This window comes from Ursus maritimus, unplaced genomic scaffold (genome assembly GCF_017311325.1).
Source record: "Ursus maritimus isolate PB19 unplaced genomic scaffold, ASM1731132v1 scaffold_24, whole genome shotgun sequence".
In the NCBI taxonomy this organism is placed as follows: domain Eukaryota; kingdom Metazoa; phylum Chordata; class Mammalia; order Carnivora; family Ursidae; genus Ursus; species Ursus maritimus.
This window is the reverse complement of record NW_024424897.1, coordinates 36,577,626-36,602,731: the sequence shown is the minus strand read 5'-3', so window position 1 is coordinate 36,602,731 and position 25,106 is coordinate 36,577,626. Positions and strand designations below refer to the sequence as shown.

General features: G+C 38.2%; 1 protein-coding gene across 7 annotated transcripts in view; it reads left to right on the top strand.

Moving 5' to 3' along the window:
- Positions 1 to 25,106, top strand: part of AP2B1 (adaptor related protein complex 2 subunit beta 1) — a 119,481-nt gene that overhangs the window by 9,293 nt on the left and 85,082 nt on the right. For all 7 annotated transcript variants that reach the window (XM_008695409.2, XM_008695410.2, XM_040640989.1 and 4 more), the window contains exons 3-5: positions 2,370 to 2,475; positions 8,604 to 8,739; positions 10,892 to 11,137. In XM_008695409.2, the coding sequence (XP_008693631.1) occupies positions 2,370 to 2,475; positions 8,604 to 8,739; positions 10,892 to 11,137 (488 nt within the window). The remainder of the gene's footprint in view (positions 1 to 2,369; positions 2,476 to 8,603; positions 8,740 to 10,891; positions 11,138 to 25,106) is intronic.

Genomic DNA, 25,106 nt, shown 5'->3' with positions numbered 1-25,106 from the left:
TACTGGTCAGTGGCTTTCAACCTTGCCTACACACGGGAATCACCCAAGGAAATTTAAAACAATACTAATGTCCAGGTCCCTCCACCTGAGGTACCCTGAGGTCTGGAATATGGCCTGGGTGTGCAGATTTTTTAAAGCTCCCCACATTTCTCTGATGTGCAGCCAAGATTGAGAACCATTACTAGGTACTGGCATTGCTTGGTAGATTTTATTAGGGGGAGAAGGAAAAAATGTAAGAATTTAATAAAGTTGTATGTATGAGATACCATGTTTCACTTCCTGCCCTCCTTGGCTCCCGCTCAACAACTTCTCTGTTTATTGTTTATACTTCACGAAAACCATTAAATCCACTTGTCCCTCATTTTCAGCTTTTTTTCTGACTCTCTGAAATGGTATTTATTTTTTCTGTTAACGTTTTATATGCTTTGATCACCAAGATATTGTCTATTGACCTAAAAAGATGTCATTTAAAAACTCACCTAACTTGGGGCCCTGGATGGCACAGTTGGTTAAGTGTCTGACTCTTGGTTTCGGCTCAGGTCATGGTCTCAGGGTCCTGCGATTGAGCTCTGTGTCAGGCTCCACCCTCAGCAGGCTGTCTGCTGGAGATTTTCTTCTCCCTCTTCTCTCTCTCCCTCTGAAATAAATTAATCTTTAATTAAAAAAAAAAAAAGAAACCTCAGGTAACTCTTCAAACATTCTCTTGTAATGAGTCCTGGTAACCTTTTTTATTCAGGGATTTGTAAAAGTTTAAGACCTACAGATTGAATCACGGCTGGGTAAATATCACATTTTAAAAAATGGATAGACTGTGTTCCTTTTACTTCCTGTAACACCCACCAGAACTGCCTTGGGAACATATTCTTTAAGTTTATGCTGGAACTGGAATAGTTTCAGTTACATCCTGTTTTGATTCTTCAGCTCCTGCTGCTATTCACAGTTCAGACTTTTGAAACCCTGCTGCTTGTCCTTTACTGTTCCTAGAAGTAAATGATGGCAACCCTAAGAGCTGGATTTGGCAGGAGATGACTTGGTGGAAAGGAGAATGACTCTAAAGGGGCCAGCTTTTCTGCAATTTTTGCAATTGTTGATTAAAACCAGTTTTTGTAACTTCAATTTGTTTGCCTTGCTGGCGCTGGATATTGACGTAACAAGCTTTTTTAGTGCTGAACTTCTGTGTTCCTTACGAGTTTCATCCTTCCCATCTGAAGGCTTTAGCAGATCACATAGTTTGCTGTCCCCGCTGTTTCCATACTGGTGAATGATGTCTGGTTAAAATGAATATCAAGCACAGTCGTAAACATGGCGGAAAGTGAGGCGGTATTGTAGAAGAGTTTAAGGGTTTAGATGGAGGGTTGAACTGGGAGTAGCCAACTTCTTTTTTGTAGGCTTAGTGGTGTATTTTTTTTTTTCCTTTTAAAACCAGTCGAGGATTATTACCGTCTTTTCTTTCAGCTCCAGCTTTCTGAAGGTAGGTGAGCCTTGTCCTTAAAATAGTGATGACAGCCCTGGCATTTCACAGTGCAGGGCCTGAGTGCTCATTCAAGATTGTGCCTTTAGAAATGACTCTGATTTGTACCATTCTTGAAGCTTTGAGATTATCATTTCCGTTAGATCAATTGAATAGGATGGGGTCTTGAAGCCCATCAGCTTCTCAAAGTACTAATTAGAGCAGGGATTGTCAGCCCTGGTTGTGCATTAGAATAATTTGGAGGAACTTTAAAAAATATGAGTGTGAGAGTTCTCCTTGACATGCTGATTTATTTGGTCCAGAGCAGAGCTTGAGTGTTGTTATTTCTAAATACCTCCCAGGTAATATTAGTGTGTGGCCAAGGTTGGAAACCTCTGGATTCAACAGTCGGGAGACACAGTTCTAAGAGCAGCTCTGTCACTCATTCACTCTGTGATCTTTGAGCTTCAGTTCTTTATTGGTAAAGTTGAGAGGGGGTGAATGAGCTGATATCTGGAGTCTCTTTGGTTTGAAAACAGATTTGTGAACCTGTTTTGTGCCTATGTTTATTTTTTCTTTGGGGCCTTGAAATTCTGATGGAAGATCATCATCACTCAGATGCTATTTTCTCCCTATAGTAGTAAGATATCGTGAGATTTGTTTTTTTTTTTCCCCACTCCTACACTTCTAAGATCTGGATTGCACCTTCTTCTCTAGCTATAACCTCAAAGATGGTATCGTTATCAGTGGGTCAATTAATATTCTATAGATTTAAATTGTACTTGTCCTGTAATTTTTAAATTTTCTTCAGTTGCTGCCCTGCCTCTGGTCACCTGTCATGTTATTTATTACAGAGTGTAGTATTCTGCTCTAGTTTTCTGGTCCTGGGATCTCACCAATTTGGTCTCTTCTTTTGTAGGAGAAATCTTTGAATTAAAGGCTGAACTCAACAACGAAAAGAAAGAAAAGAGGAAGGAGGCTGTGAAGAAAGTGATTGCTGCCATGACTGTGGGGAAGGACGTTAGGTAAGGGTAATCACTCCTGCTGTTGGTCACTTTAGACCCATACCCTATTTTATGGCTTTTACTGCTTTTCATTTAACTGTTGTCATCATAGAATCTATAAGAATGAGTTTGTCTCACTGAAAGATCATGAGGAAGTATAGTTGCTTTTAGTTTAACTCTGTGACTTAAGTTTTTTTGAAGAATGAAACCAGTTTGATCTTTTTGCGTAGAGATCTAGTCTGAAACCTCCTGAGAGCTGGCACAGTTACAGACCTGTTGTTGAAGTAGTCTTAGAAGATACTAGAAGTGTACTGAGAAGCAGAAGCTCATACGTTCTTTAATTGGCTCAAACTAATGTCCTTAACTCTACCACTGTAGATTCAGTTGCTGAATTCAAGATGAAAATTAATGTTAACAAAGTCCGTGTTGTCTTTTTCTCCCCCTATAATTCAGACAGACCATTTGGAGATAGGTACGGATTATCCACAGGCCCTTGAGGATTTGCAAGATCCTTTCTGGGAGATTTGTGAGGTCAAAGCTATCCTTATAATAATACTTGGGTATTATTTGCCTTTTTTTACTGTGTTGACATTTGCACTGCTGATGCCTTAATGTAAATCAAGGTAGCAGTGCCAAACTGTAACTGTAGTCATTGTATTTGTCACCACTACATACTTGCAGGAAAAAGGGTAGTTTCACTTAGGACTGTTCTTCATGAAGCATTAAAAATTTATTTTATTAAGCTTCGAACCTTGAGTATAGGTCATTTTAATATTCCATGTGATAAAGTAGGAATTATGCATAAAGCACTTCTGCTGCATAGCAAAGTGTGATGGTTGACTTGGAGAAAAGCCCTTGCACAACTGTTTGAATGGGAATCGCATTTTTAAGTGAAAGAATGACAGACAAATTATAGTTAATCAGACTTCAGTACTCAGAAGACATTTTATCAAAAATGAACAAGGTGAACCTGTCACTTCTAGAGAAAAAATTTGACAGTAGATGTATTTCGAGCTTTGAAGTAAAAATTAAATTGTTGGAAAACTTGTATCTTGCAACATGAGCTTGACAGCTTCCCAATACTTATAGACTTTTCTAATGAGCTTGGTGGTGAAATTAATGAATGTATTATTTACTGTTATGTGATGAAATTTGTCATCATTGGGAAGATCTGCATAACTCAACTAATATTTTCCAAATGACCAGTGCCTGTATCACAAAACTATGCATGGGTAAAAGATCCAGTCAAAATAAGTGATAAATGAATGGATTTTAATGCAATCAAGTATTAAAAGCTTGATATGGTTTCAGATTCCACATTGCAACGAACTTTTTTTTTTAAGATTTATTTATTTATTTTAGAGAGAGGGAGAGAGCACATACGTGCAAGTGGGGAAGGGGCAGAGGGAGAGAATCTCAAGCAGACTCCACACTGAGCACAGAGCCTGATGAGGGTCTCGATTCCATGACGCTGAGATCATGACCTGAGCTGAAGCCAAGAGTCGGACACTTAACCCATTGAGTTACCCAGGTGCCCCTCCAACTAACTTTTAGGGAACTACCATTTGTGGACTGAAAAAAGAAAAAGAAAAACAAAGCATTTGTCTATCTTTAATGAATCAAGAATATCTAGTTAATCTGAAAAAGCTGTTAAAATACTGCTCCCTTTTCCCATTAATATATGTGCATGATTTTCTTGTTATACTTCAATCAAAACAGTATTCTACAACAGGTTGAATGCAGGAGCAAATATGAATATCCAGCTGTCTTTGCTTAAACTAGACATTAAAGAGATTTACAAAAATTTAAAACAATGTCATCTTAATTTTAGAAAATACAAAATTTTTGCTTTAAAATATTTGTTAATATGAAATACAGTTATTATTTTAAATGGATCAGTGTCTTAAAATATTTGTTTTAATTCCTGATACCGTAAAATATCAGTAGGTATAACCCACATGAACAAAAACTCTCTGGGGAATCTCAGTTTTCAGAGTGTGAAGGGTTTCCTGAGACCAGGAGTGTGAGAGCGGTTCCCCTAACCAGATGAGGGGCCCAGGTGGAAACGGTGGCAATGAATGACTCAGATACCTTCCTGTGCTTCAGGTGCTGCTGCTCTGAGGTGCCTTTTGTTATTGGAGTTTTATTTGTTAAAATATAAGAATTTGGTTCTTAACTTGCTGTTCTGTTGCTATCTATCTCAGAGGTTGGTACACTTCTTCTGGGAGGGCAAGAAAGTAAATACTTTAGGCTTAGCATGCTAAGAGGCAAAAAAAAAAAACTGAAGATATTATATAGGTAATTATATAACAAGAAAGAGACCAATTTTCCACAATTTGTTGATGAAACTTAAGTATAATATTTTTGTACTATAGATCTAATGAGAAGATTAGAATTCTTTTTTGGGGCATAACATTTTGTTTAATTGGGGTCTAAAGTTAATATTCTCTATCAAATCACTTTTAAATGTTCGTCTAAAAAACACTTTTAGCTTATAGCTCATACAAAAGTAGTGGCGGGCTGTATTTGGTGCATGGGCTATAGTTTTCCTACCCAGGATCGATCTAGTCACTGATGGGCTATTTTTGCCAAGGAATAATCTAGATTGAGAGCATCAGTACTGATGAGCTGGTAAAAGTCAACATATTTCATTAGTGGGGCTTTTGTGTTCTCACCCAGGTTATTTCTGTATCCTAGAAAAGTTAAACCTCTTTGAGTTTCCTATTGTATGCTTGGTAAATACTACTTGTTAATCTATTAGTTGCTGATGATTTATCTTGTGCTTATGCTATTCCACACATCACAATTTAAAAAGGATAGTAGATGTCTCTTAGCCTTCATTGCACTTACTGTCTAGTTGAAGAGACCCAAAATTTGAAAAATTAGGGAATAGTAAAATATAGTTTTGTAATTAGGTACTAGAATGTATATATTAAAGGCAATAAGAGTTCTACAAAAGAGAGATCCATGTAAATAGGAACAATTGAAGAACACTTCTTGGAGGAGATGGGGTTTGTACTGTGCCTAGATAGCTCAGAGAAGCAGAATAAATAGAGATTAGGTATTCGTAGGTTATCATATTTCAGTCTCCCCTGCAAGTAACTTCAAGTTCAGTGCCGTTTGATAGCAATAAGCCACATATATAATTTTAAGTTTTCTGATAGCCAAATTAAAAAGTAAAATATAGATGAAATTAATTTTAATATATTTTACTTGACGCAGTATACTCAAAGTACCATTTCAGCATGAAATCAATATAAAAATTATCAATGAGATGTTTTACACTATATTTTTCTTTTTTTAAAAAGATATTTATTTATTTGACAGAGAGAGCGCACAAGCAGGGGGAGCTGCAGACGGAGAGGAAGCAGGCTCCCTGTTGAGCAAGGAGCCTGACTGAGGGCTCGATCCCAGGACCTTGAAATTATGGCCTGAGCTGAAGGCAGACGCTCAACCGACTGAGCCACCCAGGCACCCCACATTATATTTTTCGTACTAAGTCTTCAGGATCCAATCACATCTTAGTTCAGACTAGCCACATGGCCAGTGAGTAGCTACATATGACTCGTGACTACCATATTGGAACGCTCAGGTTTCTAGCTTTATAGGTTGGTACTTAACAGTTTTTACCTCTAGAACTTGTTTTTGATCAAGATCTTCCTGATCTTGTGCAGGTTGTTGGAATTAAATTACTCAGGATCTTAAATTTACTGTTGGTTAGTATGTCACATTTATTTTCTGGTTTTACAGTTGTTTTGCCCATGAGTTATTCTAGGAAATGGAAAGAACATTCATTTTTGGGGAGTGTTAATTAGTGTTTATTGAATATCTACATGTGCATGAAACTACAGTAGGTATGTACATTCAGGTTAAATGACTTTCAAAGCAGAATCATTGGTTCATTGGAGATAAGGTGGATTCTTTGGCTTTGCAATCCATCTCCCTTTTTGTGAATAACTTTCTGCTTAATGTGTGTGTGTATAGGAGCTATACCATGTGACTAGTTATTTCAGTCATCTCTTTCCTATAAAAATAGACTGACATTTGCTTTTTCTGTACTTGTAGTAAGATGTTAAGTATTTAAAATTTAGGAAATTTAGGGGTGCCCGGGTGGCATGGTTGGTTAAGGATCTGACTCTTGATTTCAGCTCAGGTCATGATTTCAGGGTTGTGAGATCAAGCCCCACATAGGTCTCCACACTCGGCATGGAGTCTGCTTGGGATTCTCTCTCCTTCTCTCTGCCCCTCCCACTCATGCTCTCTCTCTCTCTAAAATAAATTTTTGAAAAAAGTATATAAAATTTATATAGTACTCTCATAAAGCCTTAGGGGAAAGGTTAATTACCAATCTCTCATAAAATTATAGTTAACCTGTACTTAAAAAATACAGCTTTAAAATCAGATAAGCTATCCTTCCAAACTAATGGTTTGGAAGCCATTCCAAACTAAAGCCACTCTCCTTGGGCTTTATAAGAGAGTAGTAAATCATGAAATGACTTGAACTGGGAAAAGTGTAAACTCCTTTTATATTTGAGGACACTCAAATTTTCATTTGTCTGAGTTTGTAACATTAAGAATAAAGAAACGGGCGCCTGGGTGGCACGGCGGTTAAGCGTCTGCCTTCGGCTCAGGGCGTGATCCCGGCGTTGTGGGATCGAGTCCCACATCAGGCTCCTCCGCTGGGAGCCTGCTTCTTCCTCTCCCACTCCCCCTGCTTGTGTTCCCTCTCTCGCTGGCTGTCTCTATCTCTGTCAAATAAATAAATAAATTCTTTAAAAAAAAAAAAAAAGAATAAACAAATTCTAGAAGGGAATCAGGACTTCTTAGAAAAATGGCTGGTTTCAGTTGTGAGATTAGAAATGTGCCAAGTAATCCTGTATGGAGCATCATGTCTTACCAGAAAGTGAGGAAACTGGTGAAAATGCAAGATTGCATCACAGGGACTCAGAAGGTAGCTGAGTAAGTTCCTACTGGCCAATGATAGAAGAATATGAACATTAAAACATTGAAACATATGAACATTAAAACACGAACATTATAGCAACCATAATGCTTTGAACCTGGAATGAATTGATATGTAGAATTACTGTTAATTTTTGTGCGTGATAAAGATTGTGCTTTTTAAAACAGGATTCCTAAAGATATGCCCTAAAATATATATGAAATTATATAATGTCTAGGATTTAGCTAAAAAATAATCCAGAGCAGGGGCTCCTGGGTGGCTCAGTCAGTTAAGTGTCCGGTTCTTGATTTCAGCTCAGGTCTTGATCTCAGGGTCGTGAGTTCAAGCCCCATGTTGGACTCCATGCGGGGCGTGGAGCCTACTTAAAAAAAAAAAATCCAGAGCAATTAGATGGAATAGGGATGGGAGAAGAGAGAATGGATTGAGGATATGTATGAAACAAGATTGGATGTGTATTAATGATTCTTTGCAGCTGGGTGATGGATACATTAGGTTCGTTATACTACTCTACTTTTGTTCGTTAGAAAATGTTTGTAATGAAAAGTTTCTTGGGGCGCCTGGGTAGCGCAGTCGTTAAAGCGTCTGCCTTCGGCTCAGGGCGTGATCCCGGCATTCCGGGATCGAGTCCCACATCGGGCTCCTCCGCTGGGAGCCTGCTTCTTCCTCTCTCACTCCCCTGCTGTGTTCCCTCTCTCACTGGCTGTCTCTCTGTCACATAAATAAATAAAATCTTTAAAAAAAAAAAAAAAAGAAAAAGAAAAGTTTCTTAAATCTATTTTTAGAGACCTTCTTGGAACCAGGACTATAGTTTTTTTTTTTTTTTTTTTTTTTTGATTTTTTTTTTTTTTTTTAAATAGCGGGAGACGGGCAGCGAGAGAGGGAACACAAGCAGGGGGAGTGGGAGAGGAAGAAGCAGGCTCACAGCAGAGGAGCCTGATGTGGGGCTCAATCCCATAACGCCGGGATCACGCCCTGAGCCGAAGGCAGACGCTTAACCGCTGTGCCACCCAGGCGCCCCAGGACTATAGTTTCTTTAGAAATTCATTTCAGTGTTAATTGTTACCACTGTGGGGATATATTTCCTTGCATCAGATCACTTTGTAAAATAAGGCCATTCATGTTCAGTCCAGTATCTTGGCACCAACATCTATTCATTTTCCTTTTCTCTTTTCTCTTCTTTTCTCAGTTCGCTCTTTCCAGATGTAGTGAACTGTATGCAAACCGACAACCTAGAATTAAAGAAGCTTGTTTATCTCTATTTGATGAACTACGCCAAGAGTCAGCCAGACATGGCCATCATGGCTGTCAACAGCTTTGTGAAGGTAACATTCCCCCTCCAGGAACTCAAGACCAGTCTCATCTGCCTCAACTAACCTGATTTTCAGAAGTGTTTTTTGATATAGTTAATGTCTGCATTGCAAATAAGCAACCTCTGTTCTAAAAGAGGACCTCTAGAGAAGTACTGGCAGTAACTAGGAGTGTTCATGTTTTTAAGCATTCTTTATGCCAGCATTCGTCATCCAGTTCAAACCATATGGAGAGCCTTCTGTTAGCTGGTCTTGGTGAATCCTTGCCAGATGGGAAAAAAAAGCCAGGTGAAGAAACCTCAGTGTTTTACCTTCCCAGTCTGACAAAGGTTAGGCGTATCATTGCAAGTTTCAGTAACCTGGGCTTTATCTGTTTTATCTTTGGAGAAACTATGCTTATGGGTCAGAAATAGTGGAAACTGCAGGAGTGACTACTTCTATTTTGTTTTACTTAATAGTTCTTAACACTCGATTAATTTTTTTTTATTATGGAAACTTCCAAACATATTCAAGTAGAGGAAATAGTATTATAAATTCCTAAATCGCTATCTTGTAGTTTCAGTAGTTACCAACCCATGACCAGTCTTGTTTAATTTATTCTCCCCATATATGCTTTCCTAACTCCCACTTCTTACTGGATAATTTTAAAGCAAATCCCATACATCATAAAGGTGAAAAATCATTTCATCCTTATATTTGTCAGACTAAGGTCTCTCTTTTAAAATTTATTTATGGTGAGAGAGAGTGTGGGTGCATGTGCGGGTGGGGAGTGGGAGTCAGGGGGGTTAGAGGTCAGAGAGAGAGTCTTAAGCAGACTCCACCCTGAGCTCGGAGCCAGACTCGGGGCTCGATCTCACAACCCTGAGATCATGACCTGAGCTGAAACCAAGAGTCTGACACTCAACCAACTGCACCACCCAGGCGCCCCAAGATCTCTTAAACATAGCTACGGTACCATTGTCACATCATAAAAAAATTGACCATTAAAAAATTTCTTATTATTAAACATGCAGTCAGATTTTCCCCATCATTAGATTTGATGGACATAATAATGAGGTTGTTCCTATTAATATATATCATATGTATCTTTTTTTTTTTTTTACTGGTGTTTTTTTCTCTGTCAGAAATTTAGTCTCTATTAAAAAAATTTTTTTTAAATTAGCTTCTATTAGACTATTTTGAAAAATAAACAGTGTGCTTTCTTCCTTCTCATGGAATTTTTGTTCTTTTCCTGTGTTTAGCTACATCGTCCAGAATTAGAGAGAACATGACATTTCATTCTTTCTGTCTGGTGTTTCATAGATGGACTACATCATTGGAAAGATAACTTAGTTTATGTTTTTTGGAAGTTAGCATGTACATAGGTTTATAATGTTTAAATAAATTTTTTAATGTAGGGCAATTTAAGGAGTTTTCTCTTTATGCTGTATTTGGATTGCTAATAAAGAAGAATTGGGCGCCTGGCTGGCTTAGTTGGTAGAGCATGCGACTCTCGATCTTGGGGTAATGACTTTGAGCCCCATGTTGGATGTGGGGATTGTTTTTAAATAAATAAATAAACGAACAAACAAACCCCTCATTAAAAAAAAGGGAGTGGGGGAGAATGTACCTCAGACGGCCCTCTCTGCTCCTTAACTCCAGGAACTTAGGTCAGGCCTAAACCAGTTTCTGTTTTCCTTTGCTTTCTTGGCTGTAGGCCTCAGAAAATTTCAAATTTTTTTTTTCTTTTGTTTCTGCTTGATATTTGCAGGCTGACTCTGGAGTGGGACACATCTTTCCAATTCCTCATTTTTTCCCTGTTGTTAAGGCATGTCCACTAATGGCCATGGGGATGGTAATACCAGCTCACTAAGCTGCTGCCTAGCCCTGGAATGAAACCTACTGGGCATTTCTTCATTGTGTTTGTTAAACAGTTAAATGAATTCCTAACCTAAGCTCTTAAATAGGCACATAAGATTTGTACTTAAGAAACAATAGCATGGGAGATTAGTGTTCTGATGTAGAATATAACTGGAAGCTTACATCAAGTAAATATTCTTTTGTGGCTTGTAGAAACTAGACTGTTTACTTTTAGTCACCATGTACGCCTATAGTTGTCAATGATTTTCTTTCTTCTCTTCTCTTTTCTTTTCTTTTCTTTTCTTTTCTTTTCTTTTCTTTTTTTAAGGACTGTGAAGATCCCAATCCTCTGATTCGAGCCTTGGCAGTCAGGACCATGGGGTGCATCCGGGTGGACAAGATTACAGAATATCTCTGTGAGCCTCTCCGCAAGTGCTTGAAGGATGAAGATCCCTATGTTCGGAAAACAGCAGCAGTCTGTGTGGCAAAACTCCATGATATCAATGCCCAAATGGTAGAAGATCAAGGATTTCTGGATTCTCTGCGGGATCTCATAGCAGATTCAAATCCAATGGTAATAAGCTTCTGCATTTATAAAGAGAGCAGTACTTAAAATGGGTTCCTTTTAAAAGCATGTTTAAAACAAATCTTTGAGGCATTGAAACATAGGTTAGCTATGAGAAACATGAATTCTGTGTGTCCCTCAGATTATGTCTCACACAGTAGGTGTTTTCTGAAATGAAAATCAAGTACTAGGGGCGCCTGGGTGGCACAGCGGTTGGGCGTCTGCCTTCGGCTCAGGGCGTGATCCCGGCGATCTGGGATCGAGCCCCACATCAGGCTCTTCTGCTCTGAGCCTGCTTCTTCCTCTCCCACTCCCCCTGCTTGTGTTCCCTCTCTCGCTGGCTGTCTCTATCTCTGTCGAATAAATAAAAAAAAAAATAAAATCTTTAAAAAAAAAAAAAAAAAAGAAAAGAAAATCAAGTACTAAAATACAAGGGTCTTAAAGCAAACCTTTGTATCATACTACCCCAGTATTTGCTCAGAAACCAGTTCTTTCATCATTTTTTAAGAGGGCTTTACCTTAAATTTATATCAGTTTTTAAAAGATTATTTCTTCAGATGTTTGTGGTCTTTTCTGGTAGTGTGGGAATAGAAACAAAGTTATATTTATTGCCTGATTATTGTAGTGCATTCTTCTACAGGAAAATTCTAGGATAAAATTCTTTTTGCCAACTTATGTTCTAAATGTTTGGCAGCTAGAACATAATACCTTAGAGTTTGGGGACCTTTTATTTCTCTTATTAATATTTTTAACTTTGTCTATATAATGAAGGGGAGAAAGTCCCAAGTGGTATGTTAACTCTGCTGGTAACGAGCTCATTTGAATGGAGTGATTGATCACTAGGTACCATTATTGAGAAGATGGAGGAATATGGCCACTTTTTCTCCCCTTTTTGCCCAATGCAGTATTTACTTGGAGGTGATTAACTTTGAGTTAATCAGTGGATCACCTCTGAATACTTTCTTTATTGAAGTTTTTGGAACTTGCCTTGAGTTGGAATTTGCCTTGAAATAGACATTGTCTCTCACTTGCAAATCATGTGCTCATATCTCTGTTTTGATATTTCATTTGGCTCATCTTATTCTTTGAGTAACCTTGGCTTCTGTTTATTATCTTTCAAGCTTAGTATCAAGGTCAAAGGATGAAGCAAGCCACATTTTTTTTAAGGTACTGTGGTACTAACTACCATCAGGAACCTTCTAGCCAGTTTCTAGGCACAGAAGCTGGTGTGGGTGTGTATGTGCTTAAACCATGACTTCTGGTAGGTAATCATCACCAGTATTAGAAGATTCAGCCTTTCCTTTTTTTCCTCAAGTAGAACCATATGGCACTTTTTATTTTTAATTCCGTAAAGAAAGAAATTTATAAGGCATTAGTATCTATTTTATAGAATGTTCAGCTGGTCCCAAGTTGTGTTTTGGTGTTGCTTTTGAGTCACTGTTACCCTGAGCAACTGTCTTTGAAATTTTCTACTTGAGGACAAATGAGAAGATAAGGGTTTGGGCTCCTTGCTCCAAGTTTCAGGCTTCCAGGTAAATGGGATATCATGCACTCAAATACTCAGTGGAGCTGAGAATGTGGAATGGCGTGAGGTGAAAGTGAGTCCTAACTCATAGATAATTCCAGTTTGGGGAGAAAAAGGCATTTTTTTTTTACACCAATGTAAATTCTTCAAAATAGAACCTGTGAAATTAGATGGTCAGAGATAGGGGCTAACTGATGGTTTGGTAAAGAGTCGTTTTGTTTTGTTTGTCGTACCCAAGCACTTAGATTTTTATCCAGATGAGTTGAGAGGATGGAACGATTCCGGAACAAGCCTACTTACTTTAAGTTTTCATTGTGGAGGAAGGGCTGGTTTTTGTCCAGCCTATCATACTCTCAAGTAATATATGTATTTATACATATATTTATTTATACTTTTTATTATGGGAATTTTCAGACATATTCAAAATTAGAGTGACTAAATGAAAACAATAGGTGAATAAAATGAACCCATTTACCATCATCAGATTCAATCGTTATCAACACATGCCAGTCTTGTTTTTAGCTCTTTTCTCCCATGGCATACCAACATATATGGAATTTAAACAGGCAACATCAGTGGGTCTCTTTGAAATGTAATAGAACATTATAGTGAACTATAATCCTCTAAAATTTCTTAACCTGGTTTTACTACAACAGATCAGAAGGTGATTTGGATTTTCACAATTATCTTTGAGAAAACTTTTAGAGAAAATTTAAGGTTACTTGATAGATTTTGAGAAACTGTTTCAGGGAATGACTTTTGTTTTACTGTCTTTATTGCCAGTTTCCCTAGAGCAGGTATCAGCATTAATTATCGTTGGACCTATTGCCCTCTAAATAGAAAATCTTTCTGATTCTCGTCAGATTTCTGAGTAGCAGAACTTTTCCCTGATACTGTTCAACTGCGTACTAGCAAGGCACACACGGTGCAAAATTTAAGGTGATCCTCACATTCAGGTCTTTGTTAGGTGTCAACTCTCTACCCGCTCAAGCCTGAAAGTGGGGTGCCTCCTTAAGTTTGTGCCTTGCTTGCCCTACTCTTTTCCTGGCCTTACTCATATTCAAATCATTTTTTGAACTCTTCATGCTTGTTGTAGTGAAGAACTAAAAAGCGTGGATTAAGATAGCCAACAGACATACACGCCTACTTTTGATCTTGAACCCATACTTTTCATATCCAAATGCGTGTCCTGCTTTTTACCAAAAAGTGTTACAACTGACATTTGGACCACTGATTTTCCTTTTTTGTCAGCTGGGTCAAATACTGTTGATAGGAAACAGATGCGTGCATGAATGTAAAATGTAGTGGCTCAAACACCTGAGAAGTTCCTAAGGCTTATGATGACCATGTGTCATTAGGAAAAAGGGAGTTTGAATTTAATTGCATTCTATGCCAGATAGATGCTTTTAGTTATATTACTTAGTTCTCATATCTTCCCAGTGAAGTAGAGGTTATCCTATATTCAAGATCAAGAAATGACCACTCAGGCAGTTTTCCCAAAGTCAGACAGCTAGTGGTAATGTAGCCAGGATTCTAACCTAGTTCTGAGTCCCAGTACCCATTACTGGTCACTGCCTTCATGGATGTATGTATACGATAGGATTTAAGTGTGTATGTTCACACATACACATTTAGAACTGTTTTATTTTCTCAAAATGGTTAAATTTTTGAACATATGAAGGCGTTTAATCTGTTTTCCTGTGGAAATCCTCTCAATCCTCTTACTCTGATAATGGGTAGGAGTTCTCTTTTATTGCTCTTGAGGGGTAGTTCTGTTCCACTTTTTCAGAAGTTGTTCCACATGGTGGCAGCACTGCACCAACAAATTTTAGAATCTCTTGCAAAGCAAATGAACGTTTCCAGGGGGTTCTGCTTTAGTAATTTTCTTACAGCTCACTTCAGAAGGGCATCCTAGATGTAAGAGCACCAGAACACCTGCAGAAGTGACTGAAATCGGAGAGGAAAATGTTGATCAGGATCTGAATACTTTTGGGGTTATGTGGATCTCCAGGCTGATTCCTGGGGGTAGTGTACCTTGCTGCAAGTAAGAGAACTTTCGTGTGTTTTCATTCCCTTTCTGGGGGGGAATCACACCTCATTTTCCTGCAGTTATGTCGTTTATACCAGTTAGAGCAGTCTTTCAGTGAAATACTATTTGTTGAAAGAGAAAAGATAGACTTTGAAGTAAAAAAATTCTCTCTTAAATTCTGGCTCAACTTCCCTGAGTTGTTTCCTCTTCTGTTGAATGAGGGGAGCCATTGTAGAAAGGTCTTGGGAGTATTTACTGAGCTGTTGCATAAAAAAGCACATATTCGGCTTATGGGAGCTCACGAGGGTGATGGCTGCTGCTCCTGTCGTCATGAGGTAGACGTTAGCCAAAGCTTAACGTTATCGCTACAATATTAAATGAAAGTGTCCTGATTCCTTTGATAGCTGTACAAACTCATATAGTACAATCTTTTCTGAGAGAATTAGAGCCAAACTTATTTTCAGATGCAGATTTTGTTATTCGTTATTTTGAAAGTAAACCTGTATTCAGAATGAGGAACCACTTTGAAGCTACAGGAAAATAGCTCCGATGATTTCTTCACAGATATCAGAATTTTTAAAATTTCCACTACGTGTATATTTATAAGAAAAAAAACGCGCTTTTGAGCGATGGTGACTATTCTGTAGGTTTTTGCCCGCACATGATGATTTTCCCTCCTTACCGTATTTTTTTTTTCCCCCTCCAAGGCTTTTGAGGTATTCTTTTTTTTTTTTTTAAGATTTTATTTATTTATTCGACAGAGATAGAGACAGCCAGCGAGAGAGGGAACACAAGCAGGGGGAGTGGGAGAGGAAGAAGCAGGCTCATAGCGGAGGAGCCTGATGCGGGGCTCGATCCCATAATGCCGGGATCACGCCCTGAGCCGAAGGCAGACGCTTAACCGCTGTGCCACCCAGGTGCCCCTGAGGTATTCTGACTTCAGTTAACATGTTCATGCCAGAGCCTGCCACTCTGGAGACTCTCTCAACAGCCCCCACTGAGCAGTGTTGGCTTTTGTGAACTCCATTCTCCTGAGTCCCGTTGGCCTAGGGACTTTGCCCCTTTGCTCTCTGTCTTCCAAGTCTTCTCAGTTCTGCTTCCAATCACTCTTGAGAGCTGCTTGCAGGAAGCCCTCTTGCACTGCTCTGCACCTGTCTGCCAAAGCACAAAGTACTAAATAAGTAAAAAAACCTGTTTGTGTTTGGAGTGTTCTGGACAAGTAATATGTTCTCAGAATTGCCTCAGCTTCACCCACAATAGCCTTTAGCAAAGGTTCTAGTTAAAACCGCCAGCTTCTTTTGATTGGAACTTATTCTAGAAAGCTGTTTTATGAAAAATAACCTCTCAGAAAAAATGTGTACTTTAAATGTGGGCTGGCCAGCTGTTGGTTTGTAACCCTCCTGGGAGCTTCCCTGGTGCAATCTGAAACCAGCCTCCTTTAAGTGGAGGGCAGAGAGAGACCAAAGAAAGAGGCAGGCTACTCCAGATTGGTAGGTGACAGTTCTAATAAGCAAAAAGAGCTTACATACCCTGCCTTGGGCAGTAGCAGTGCAGCATGGATCCCCGCACCTGCTTGCCAAATCTTTAAAAGTTTATAAAGAGGCCTGAACTGGGTTCAGTCACATACACCATGTAGGTGAAAGGCAAGCAGAACCCCCATTTCAAGGACAGGCATAGGATGAGAAGCCTCCGAGGCAAGGGTTGGGTTCCAGCTCACAGGTCATTTGGCGGTCACATCTTTTCGGTGACCATCCCCAACCCCAGCATGTAGAAGCAGCATGGTATTATGGCAGTGGTTCACAGTGGGGAGCAATCCCCAGGGGACATTCGACAATATATGGGAACACTTTTGGTTGTCAAAACTAATGGGAGAGGTGCTACTGGCATCTGATAGGTAGAGTCGAGAGATACTTTAAACATCCTACAGTGTATAGAACAGCCCCTTACAGCAAACAGTTATCCATCCCCAAATCCAGTAGTGCTAAGTTGCAAAAAATTTGGATTATGGAAATAGCATATGGCCTGCAGGGCCAGAGTGGTTGCTGTTTTGAGTCCTGGTGTGGCTGCTCACTAGAAACATTGCCTTGAGCAAGTTATTTAAAATCAACTTCAGGTTCCTCATCTGTAAAATGAATCTAATAATGCCTATTTTACTCGATTATTTCAAATATGAAGAGTAATATAAAAATTTATGCCTGATACTTGGTAAATGCTTAGTAAACTGTAGCTATTGAGGAACAATACTTTCTTTTTTTTTTTTCTTCCTTAGGATTTAATAACATTTTTTCTAGTTTACTTTATTGTAAGAATACAGTATAGAATACATATACAAAATATGTGTTAATCAACTATTTGTGTTGTCAGTAAGGCTTCTGGTCTACAAACAGTAGGTAGTTAAGTTTTGGGAGAGTCAAAAGTTATACATGGATTTTCAACTGTGCAGAGGAGTTGGTGCCCTTAACCCTGCATTGTTCAAGGACCAACTGTATATCCTTTTCTTTTTTTTTTTCTATTTTTTAATTTAATTTTATTTTTTTAATGATTTTTTATTATGTTAGTCACCATACAGTACATCCCCGGTTTCTGATGTAAAGTTCATTGATTCATTAGTTGCATATAACACCCAGTGCACCATGCAATACGTGCCCGCCTTACTACCCATCACCAGTCTATCCCATTCCCCCACCCCCCTCCCCTCTGAGGCCCTCAGTTTGTTTCTCATAGTCCATAGTCTCTCATGTTTCATTCCCCCTTCTGATTACCCCCCCTTTCTTTATCCCTTTCTTCCCCTACCGATCATCCTAGAGGAACAATACTTTCTGATCATTGTAGTTTTTATTTAGGCCTTAGAAAGTTGTGTTGTGGTTTGTCATCAATCTGAGATGATGATATTGAAAAACTCAAGTCTCTAGATCACTTTGTAAATGCAGAGATTTTTATCAGAATATAAATGATGTCCTTGTGGGCTATGTTAAATTTTCTATTAAAGATAAGCCTATAGAAAAACATAATGACCTCACTTAATTTAGTACTTTATATGATTTCTCTTACCCCTAAATGTATATTAGTAAGTAGGAGAGTTTTAAAGTAAAATTTCATACATAAGTGAAATTAGAAATGAATAATGCTCTTCATGCCAGAAGTCCATAAAGGAGTTCTAGAGCTGGTAGAATTTTGGGCGTGTGCAAGAGCGTCAGTATGTGGTAGGCACTTAATAACAGCAATGTGGGAGGTAATATATTCAGTCTGTCTGGGTTCCCCCAAGTGAGTAATGTTATATTTGGTACTAAAAGAGGATCCACCGTTAATTTCTGCAGGAATGGAGTAAGTAGAATCATTGGAGGCTGCTTTGATATAAGGCTGACTGCCCAGCTCTTGAATTTCCCACAGGTTGATCTGAATTCTTTTCTGTCTCTGCTTACAGGGGAAGCAGACATTTTTATTTTCCTTTATATTAAACTCCGGAAATCTTTCTGTGATTCTCACTTCTTTTAAAAAATTCGTTATCAGTTTTTTATCTGTTATTACCAACTTACAGGTTTTTTTTTTTTATATGCTCATTTGGGGGGAATAATTCTAGATTTACAGAAAAGTTGCACAGATAGTACAAAAAGTTCTCATATATTCTTTGCTCAGTTTCATTTAACGTTAACATCTTATATAACCATGCACATTTGTCAAAACTAAGAAATTAGCACTGCTACATTATTATTAACTAAAGTACAGATTTTATTTGAATTTCACCTGTTTCAACACAAATGGCCTTTTGCTATTCTAGGATTCAATCCAAAATACCAAATTGCATTTAATCATTTCTTTTTATAAAGAGTTGACTCACCCTGTATGAAAAGTATCTTAAAAACAGAAAAATGCTTTGTAATTATAAAATGTTATACCCCCCCCCCCAACACTATATAGCATAGTGGTTAAAACTCAGACTCTGGAGCCAAAAAGACTTGGGTTTGTGTCCTGGTTCTATCATTTCTTGGCTCCCTAAACTTAGTATCCTCATCTACAAAATGGAAGTAATAAATAAGACTCTATCATAGGATCGTTGTGAACATTGAAGGATAGAGGGCTTGCAAAGCACTTAAATCTTGAACCTGGTATGGAAGAAGCCCTTCATAAGATAACTACCATTTATGGTCTGTATTTCATAGTCATTGTGGAGTTGGATATTAATAATTTTAGAAGGGTTAATCTTTCAATTGCAAATTTATTTTTAAAAGATTTAATTTTTTTTGTATATGTTATTTAAAGCCAGACATTGTTTTTTAGGGTAATTCTGAGAGCAGCTTACCCACAAATGAAGCTAGGTGTATTTACAGTGTTACTACATCATTGCAGAATTGCTTTTAAAAGGTAATTATTCAAGGATATACCTTTTTTTTTTTTTTTTAAGATTTTATTTATTTATTTGACAGAGAGAGAGCCAGAGGGCACAAGCAGGGGGAATGGCAGAGTGAAAAGGAGAAACAGGCTCCCTAGAGCCTGATGCGGGGCTCGATCCCAGGACCTTGGGATCATGACCAGAGCTGAAGGCAGATGCTTAACAGACAGAGCCACCCAGGTGCCCCTCAAGGATAAACCTTTAAAGCAGTTTTCATCAGCAACTTCTGGAAAACTGGATCTGTTGTACATAGTGCCCCAAAAGATCACAGCTCATTCCTTTCTTAGTGTCCCCTTTAAGATGATCTCAAGGCTCTTACTGTGGCAGGGATTACATTGCTCTCAAAAGGGAGATAATAAGTGGTGTGATAATAAATTTTTTGTTTTGTTCATGTCGCAGCTTGCTCTGGTGTAATTTTAAAGTCTGTGGGCGAAGTAACTCTGGTTGTTAGGAGTGCCTTTTGTCTACTTGTAGATACCTACTTGCAGTGTTTTGGCTTTGAGAATATTTGTATTTTGTCAGACCATATCTTTTTTTTTTAAATAATATTTTTTATTATGTTATGTTAGTCACCATACACTACATCCTTAGTTTTTGATGTAGTGTTCCATGATTCATTATTTGCGTATAACAGCCAGTGCTCCATGCAGTATGTGCCCTCCTCAATACCCATCACCGGCCTATCCCACCTCCCCACCCCCCACCCCCTCTGAAGCCCTCAGTTTGTTTCCCAGAGCCCATAGTCTCTCATGGTTCGTTCCCCCTTCTGTTTACCCCCACTTCATTCTTCCCTTCCTTCTCCTACCAATCTTCCTGCTATTTCTTATGTTCCGTAAATGGGTGAAACCATATGATAATTGTTGTCAGACCATATCTTAAGCCACTTTAAGTAATGAACTTTACTGAGTCTTATTTGTCAATCTTGTTACCATGTATTCAGAGCTTCTTGTCATAATGAGCCATGTTGACTCAACTTCCTTATTCCTGGGAAGATGAGGGGAAAAGATGGCACATTATAGAATGTAATATAGTTGGCATATTATCTGCTGGCATTCTGGATGTGTGTTGGATTCAAGTATGAGCTCCAAGTTTTACTTAACTTCAGGGGAAAAAATTAACTGGTACCACATAGTCATTGTATGCTTAGGGAGCCGATAATGACTGAAACATGCTCAGAACAACTACACGTTGCCATGTGCTTTAATGCCTCATTTGGGGCAGCTCCGTGAAGGAGAAAGCAAGATTCCTAATGGTGCTGATTTTTAGGAGGATAAAAATATATACTACCTGTATATTTCAGCATAAATAGTTTTGGTCAATTATTCCGCTTTCACAGATTTAATTAAGTCTTTAGGGGCACCAGCCCAAAGGATTGTGAATTGAACAGGAAAACTGAAGTATAAATCTGTTCAGAGTGTGTGACCTTGAAGGTCATTGCTGGAAATGCAAGTCCTCTAAGTAGTAATTTCTTAATAGGGGGAAGTCACTACTGGAAAGTGATCTCTGTCTTGGGTTCTGAGGGTATGGAAATGAAGGTGCAGGTTGAAAGTTATTCGAAGGGACTGGGAAATGAGTGAGAGATTTCTCGTAAAGGAACTTCTGTCTGTGACATTCCAGCCCTGTAGATCTAGATTTCCCGTCTCGAGTTCTTTTTTACAGGGTCATTTTTATTTTAACCATATCTGCAGCTCTAGCTTGCTCCTTTTTTTAAAAAAGTGAGATAAAATTTATGTCCTTAAAATTGATGCATATCAGATAGGGGTAGCTTATAAATCAGATTTTATGGCTGTATAGTCAATCTTGCCTCTTTAAGTGCTGTCAGGATATGATTATCTCTGAAATATATAAAGTAGAAGAATACATTTTTTTCCTTGTATAAATCTGCATGTCACCTTTGCCTCTAAATAATGTTTTGATTATATTATCCTCCCCCAACTCTGATTTTTCCTTCCCTTTCTTCCAGCTAAAGTTCACAGCTCTTGGCAGCTTGGCTCTGCTAGAGGCAGAGTGATTAGTACTCAGGAACTGGAATCAGACACAAACCTTGGGTTCATATTCAAGCACTATCCCTTTCTAGCTGTTTACTAAGCAAGTCACTGACTTCTCTGAACTGATTTATAAATCCATTTTTAAAGCCTGTTTCCTTGGGGTGACTGGGTGGCTCATTCAGTTAAAGGTCTGGCTCTTGATTTTGGCTCATGATCTCAGGATCCTGGGATTGAGTCCTGCATAGGGCTCTGCACTCAGCAGGGAGTCTGCTTGAGATTCCCCCCCCCACCCCATGCATGCTGTCTCTCAAATAAATAAGTAAACAAACCTTAAAAAAACAAAACACCTGTTTCCTTATCTGTATAGGTGGATTTTGATAGCAACCACCTCAGTTGCTGTGAGGATTAATGGCACATAGTAAGTGTTCAATATGTTCTAGCAGTTACTGTCTTTTATCTTTTTGTGCAGCCTTCTCTATTAGGTATAGTATAAGTAAATCACAAATTGCTTACCTTAAAAAAGCTCAGCAGACTGCAAGGGTCCTTAAGGAACTGTCACATTGAAGAGAAGTCTGTAGTTAAGGTAGAGAAAGATTTGTCTAGTAGGGAATGTGATTTTATATACATCTATATATGTATGCTTTTGTACATAAGTATGTGTATGGATGTTTGTGTCTAATATCTGTATAAAGTATACATATTAGGTCTGTGGTGGTGGGGTAGGAAGAGGAATGTTTAGTTGCAGTCTCTCCAAGAAACACCATAATTGGGAGGCAAGATGAATAAAAAAAATTTTTTTTATGGTATATATGTTTTCCTTTGTAACCTAGATGGCCAACTTTTTATAAATCAACTAATGTATTGAGAAAACTCATTTAAGAAACCCTATTTATAAATCCATTTTTAAGCAAAACTTCTTTAGAAACTCCTTTCTGGGGTGCCTGAGTGGCTCAGTCAGTGGAGCATGCTACACTGGATCTCAGGGTTGTGAGTTCGAGCCCCATGTTGGGTGTAGGGATTACTTAAAAATAAAATCTTAAAAAAAAAAAAAGAGACTCTTTATTGAGAACTGTAGTTTTTTTTGCGATTATAGTTAAAAGGCTCTTGATCTCTTTCTGGCAGTGTTTCCTAAGAGAAATGCCAGTTTTCTAGGGGAGAAATGTTATGCATGTGAGTGTTAGTTCAAATTCAAAGTGATGGTTCAAGTGAAAGAGACATAACCTTTGTTTTAATACACGGGTATATCAAGACAGTTACCGCAGGGGTTAGATTTGTTCTTTGTGACATTGAATTATTGTTTGGATAAGTCTTTCTGGAAAGAGGAAGTAAATCTTAAGTTTCAATCTATTGTTTTTAAAGCTTATTTTTAGAAATAGACAATATTTGTGCTATGTACATAATACAAAATTCCAAAGAAACAGCATAAACATCGATAAGTGAGTTGTCCTGTATACCCTAACCACCCAGTTGCTGTCTTGAAGTCAGTCTTTTCTCTCTACTTTAGATTCGGTATGACTAGCTTGTTTTAAGTTTCCATTAGGGTGAGACCAGGAGAACGTTAAGCAGTCCCTATGGGCCCACCTTGGTATGTTTCTGAAATCATAACAGCCTGTGAGGATTAGGAGATGAAAGTGGAAAGGTAGAAAAGAAGGAACATGAAGTTTTAGAGGAACAGTAGAATTTTGTTATTGGGGGTGCATTTTTCTCTAGTTGGCCATTGGCTCAGTAACTGTTTGGCAGTAATCTCTTTCCTCAATGCAGGCTTTTCTAAATGTAATCCTATAATCTGGTCTCTCTGGATCTTTTAATTAGATTTACTTTTCCCTATTTCCTTTTTTGTTTTAATGTGATAATGAGTGGAAATTGCCTATTTTGCCACCAGAACATATACTTCATTAGCCGCATTATACACTTGGTTTAATTTCCAATTGCCTATGATAATGACAGAGGAATTCTAATTGTTCATTCTGTTCAGTATCCTTCTGTTCTCTTTCCTCCACATTGCTTTTTTTAATTCCCTCAATTCTGACCTTTTCTTTTTCTACATTTCCTATTAACAGACTTTATATTTAACATGTAATTTTTTTTTTTAACACTGAAATGATTTAACTGGCAGAAATGATAAGTTGTGGTAGGACATTTTATCTTGGACAGCCAGTAACTAAGATTGGGCATATGTTGGCAGTAATAGTTGAAAACAGGCATTCGATCTTCCAATATGACATTTTGATCCTTTATACTATAATCAGATCTATCAAGTAGGACATGGGAAATCTCTTTCCCTGCTTGTAAAGCACCTGAGATGATGGAGGGAATTAGTAATTCACTCTTTATGCTTTTTGTTTGTCACTAAATCCCATGCTTGTTGATAGCAAACAAAAATGAAGTCAGAAAGGAAGTTTATACGTGGTACCTTGTGGTAGGTGGACTAGATAATTCTTACTGATTTTTTTTTTAAGATTTTATTTATTTATTTGATAGAGAGAGAGATAGCCAGCGAGAGAGGGAACACAAGCAGGGGTAGTGGGAGAGGAAGAAGCAGGCTCCCAGTGGAGCAGGGAGCCCAATGCAGGGCTCGATCCCAGGACTCTGAGATCGTGACCTGAGCTGAAGGCAGACAATTAACAACTGAGCCACCCAGGTGCCCCTGATTTTTCTTAATAACAGTAAAATCATATCATATTTATAATCATACTTACAAGGGAGCCTTTGATTTTTCATCTTGGAATTTTGTGATCACTAAAATATAGCTGACGATGATTCTATTCGTAGCATCATACTTTTTTTTTAAGATTTATTTATTTATTTGAGAGAGAGAGAGAGAGAGCATGTGCATGTGAGTGGGGAGAGTGAGAGGGAGAATCCCAAGCAGACTCTGTACTGAGCGAGGAGCCTGACTTAGGCCTCGATCCCACAACCCTGAGATCATGACCTGAGCTGAAACCAGGAGTTGGTTGCTTAATTGACTGAGCCACCCAGGGGCCCCGTGACATCTACCTTTTATGAAAGAATGAATACTGTCGTTAAGTGTATTATGTGATTAAAAAATCATATTCTCTAGACATTTATCTTCTAGGATAAATGCTGGGATAATCTGCAGACTACTCAGATAAGGTGGCTACTAAAATCAGTAGCTGAATTGTAGCTATTATGTTTTTTCACTTGCTGCCAAAAGGATAATTATACAACTCTTAGTTTCTCAAGCCTTTAGCAAGGGACTTTAGTAAGAACTAAGCATGAGTTGACATTTTTGAGAACATTTTAATATGTATACTTACTGAAGCTGCTCTCTCTTATCACATCTCATTGATACTTAGAGAATATTTATGTTTAGCCTTACTTTGCTAGTCTTTAGTAACATCTGGGAACTTCACTGCAAAGTGTGGTTTTTGGGGTGCCTGCCTGGCTCAGTTGGTAGAGCATGTGATTCTTGATCTTGGGGTTGAGTTTGAGCCCCACATTGTTCATAGAGATTATTTTTTTTTAATGTGGCTTTAAATTCACTTGTATAGGGCCATAGTATAGGTTTTTTTGTGTGTTTTTTTTATTTTGGGGTGTTTTTGCAATTTTTAAATTACTTTAAACATCATCAACTGTAAATGTATTAGTTATATCAGAAATACTCTGTAATTTTGATAAAGAGTGTTCACTTTTTTTCTTGCAACTAATGTGGATTCCCAGATCTGTAAGTCAGGATTCAAGTGTACCTTTTTTTTTTTTTTTTTTTTTTTTTGAGAGAGAGAGTGCACTCATGTGGGGATGCGAGGGGGAGAGAGACTCTTAAGCAGGCTCCGTGCTCGGCGTGGATCCCGACAGAGGGCTTGGTCTCACAACCATGAGATCATGCCCTGAGCTGAAATCAAGAATCAGTTGCTGAACTGACTGAACCACCCAGGCACCCCACAAGTGTATTTTTTTATATTCGGTAGCAATTTTTCATATTATGGTACTGCCTGAACAGTTACATTTGATGTACCGTATTTCATTGATTCTGAGATGGCATTGATTATAAGATGCATTATTGTTTTCTGTATTACTTGGAAAGA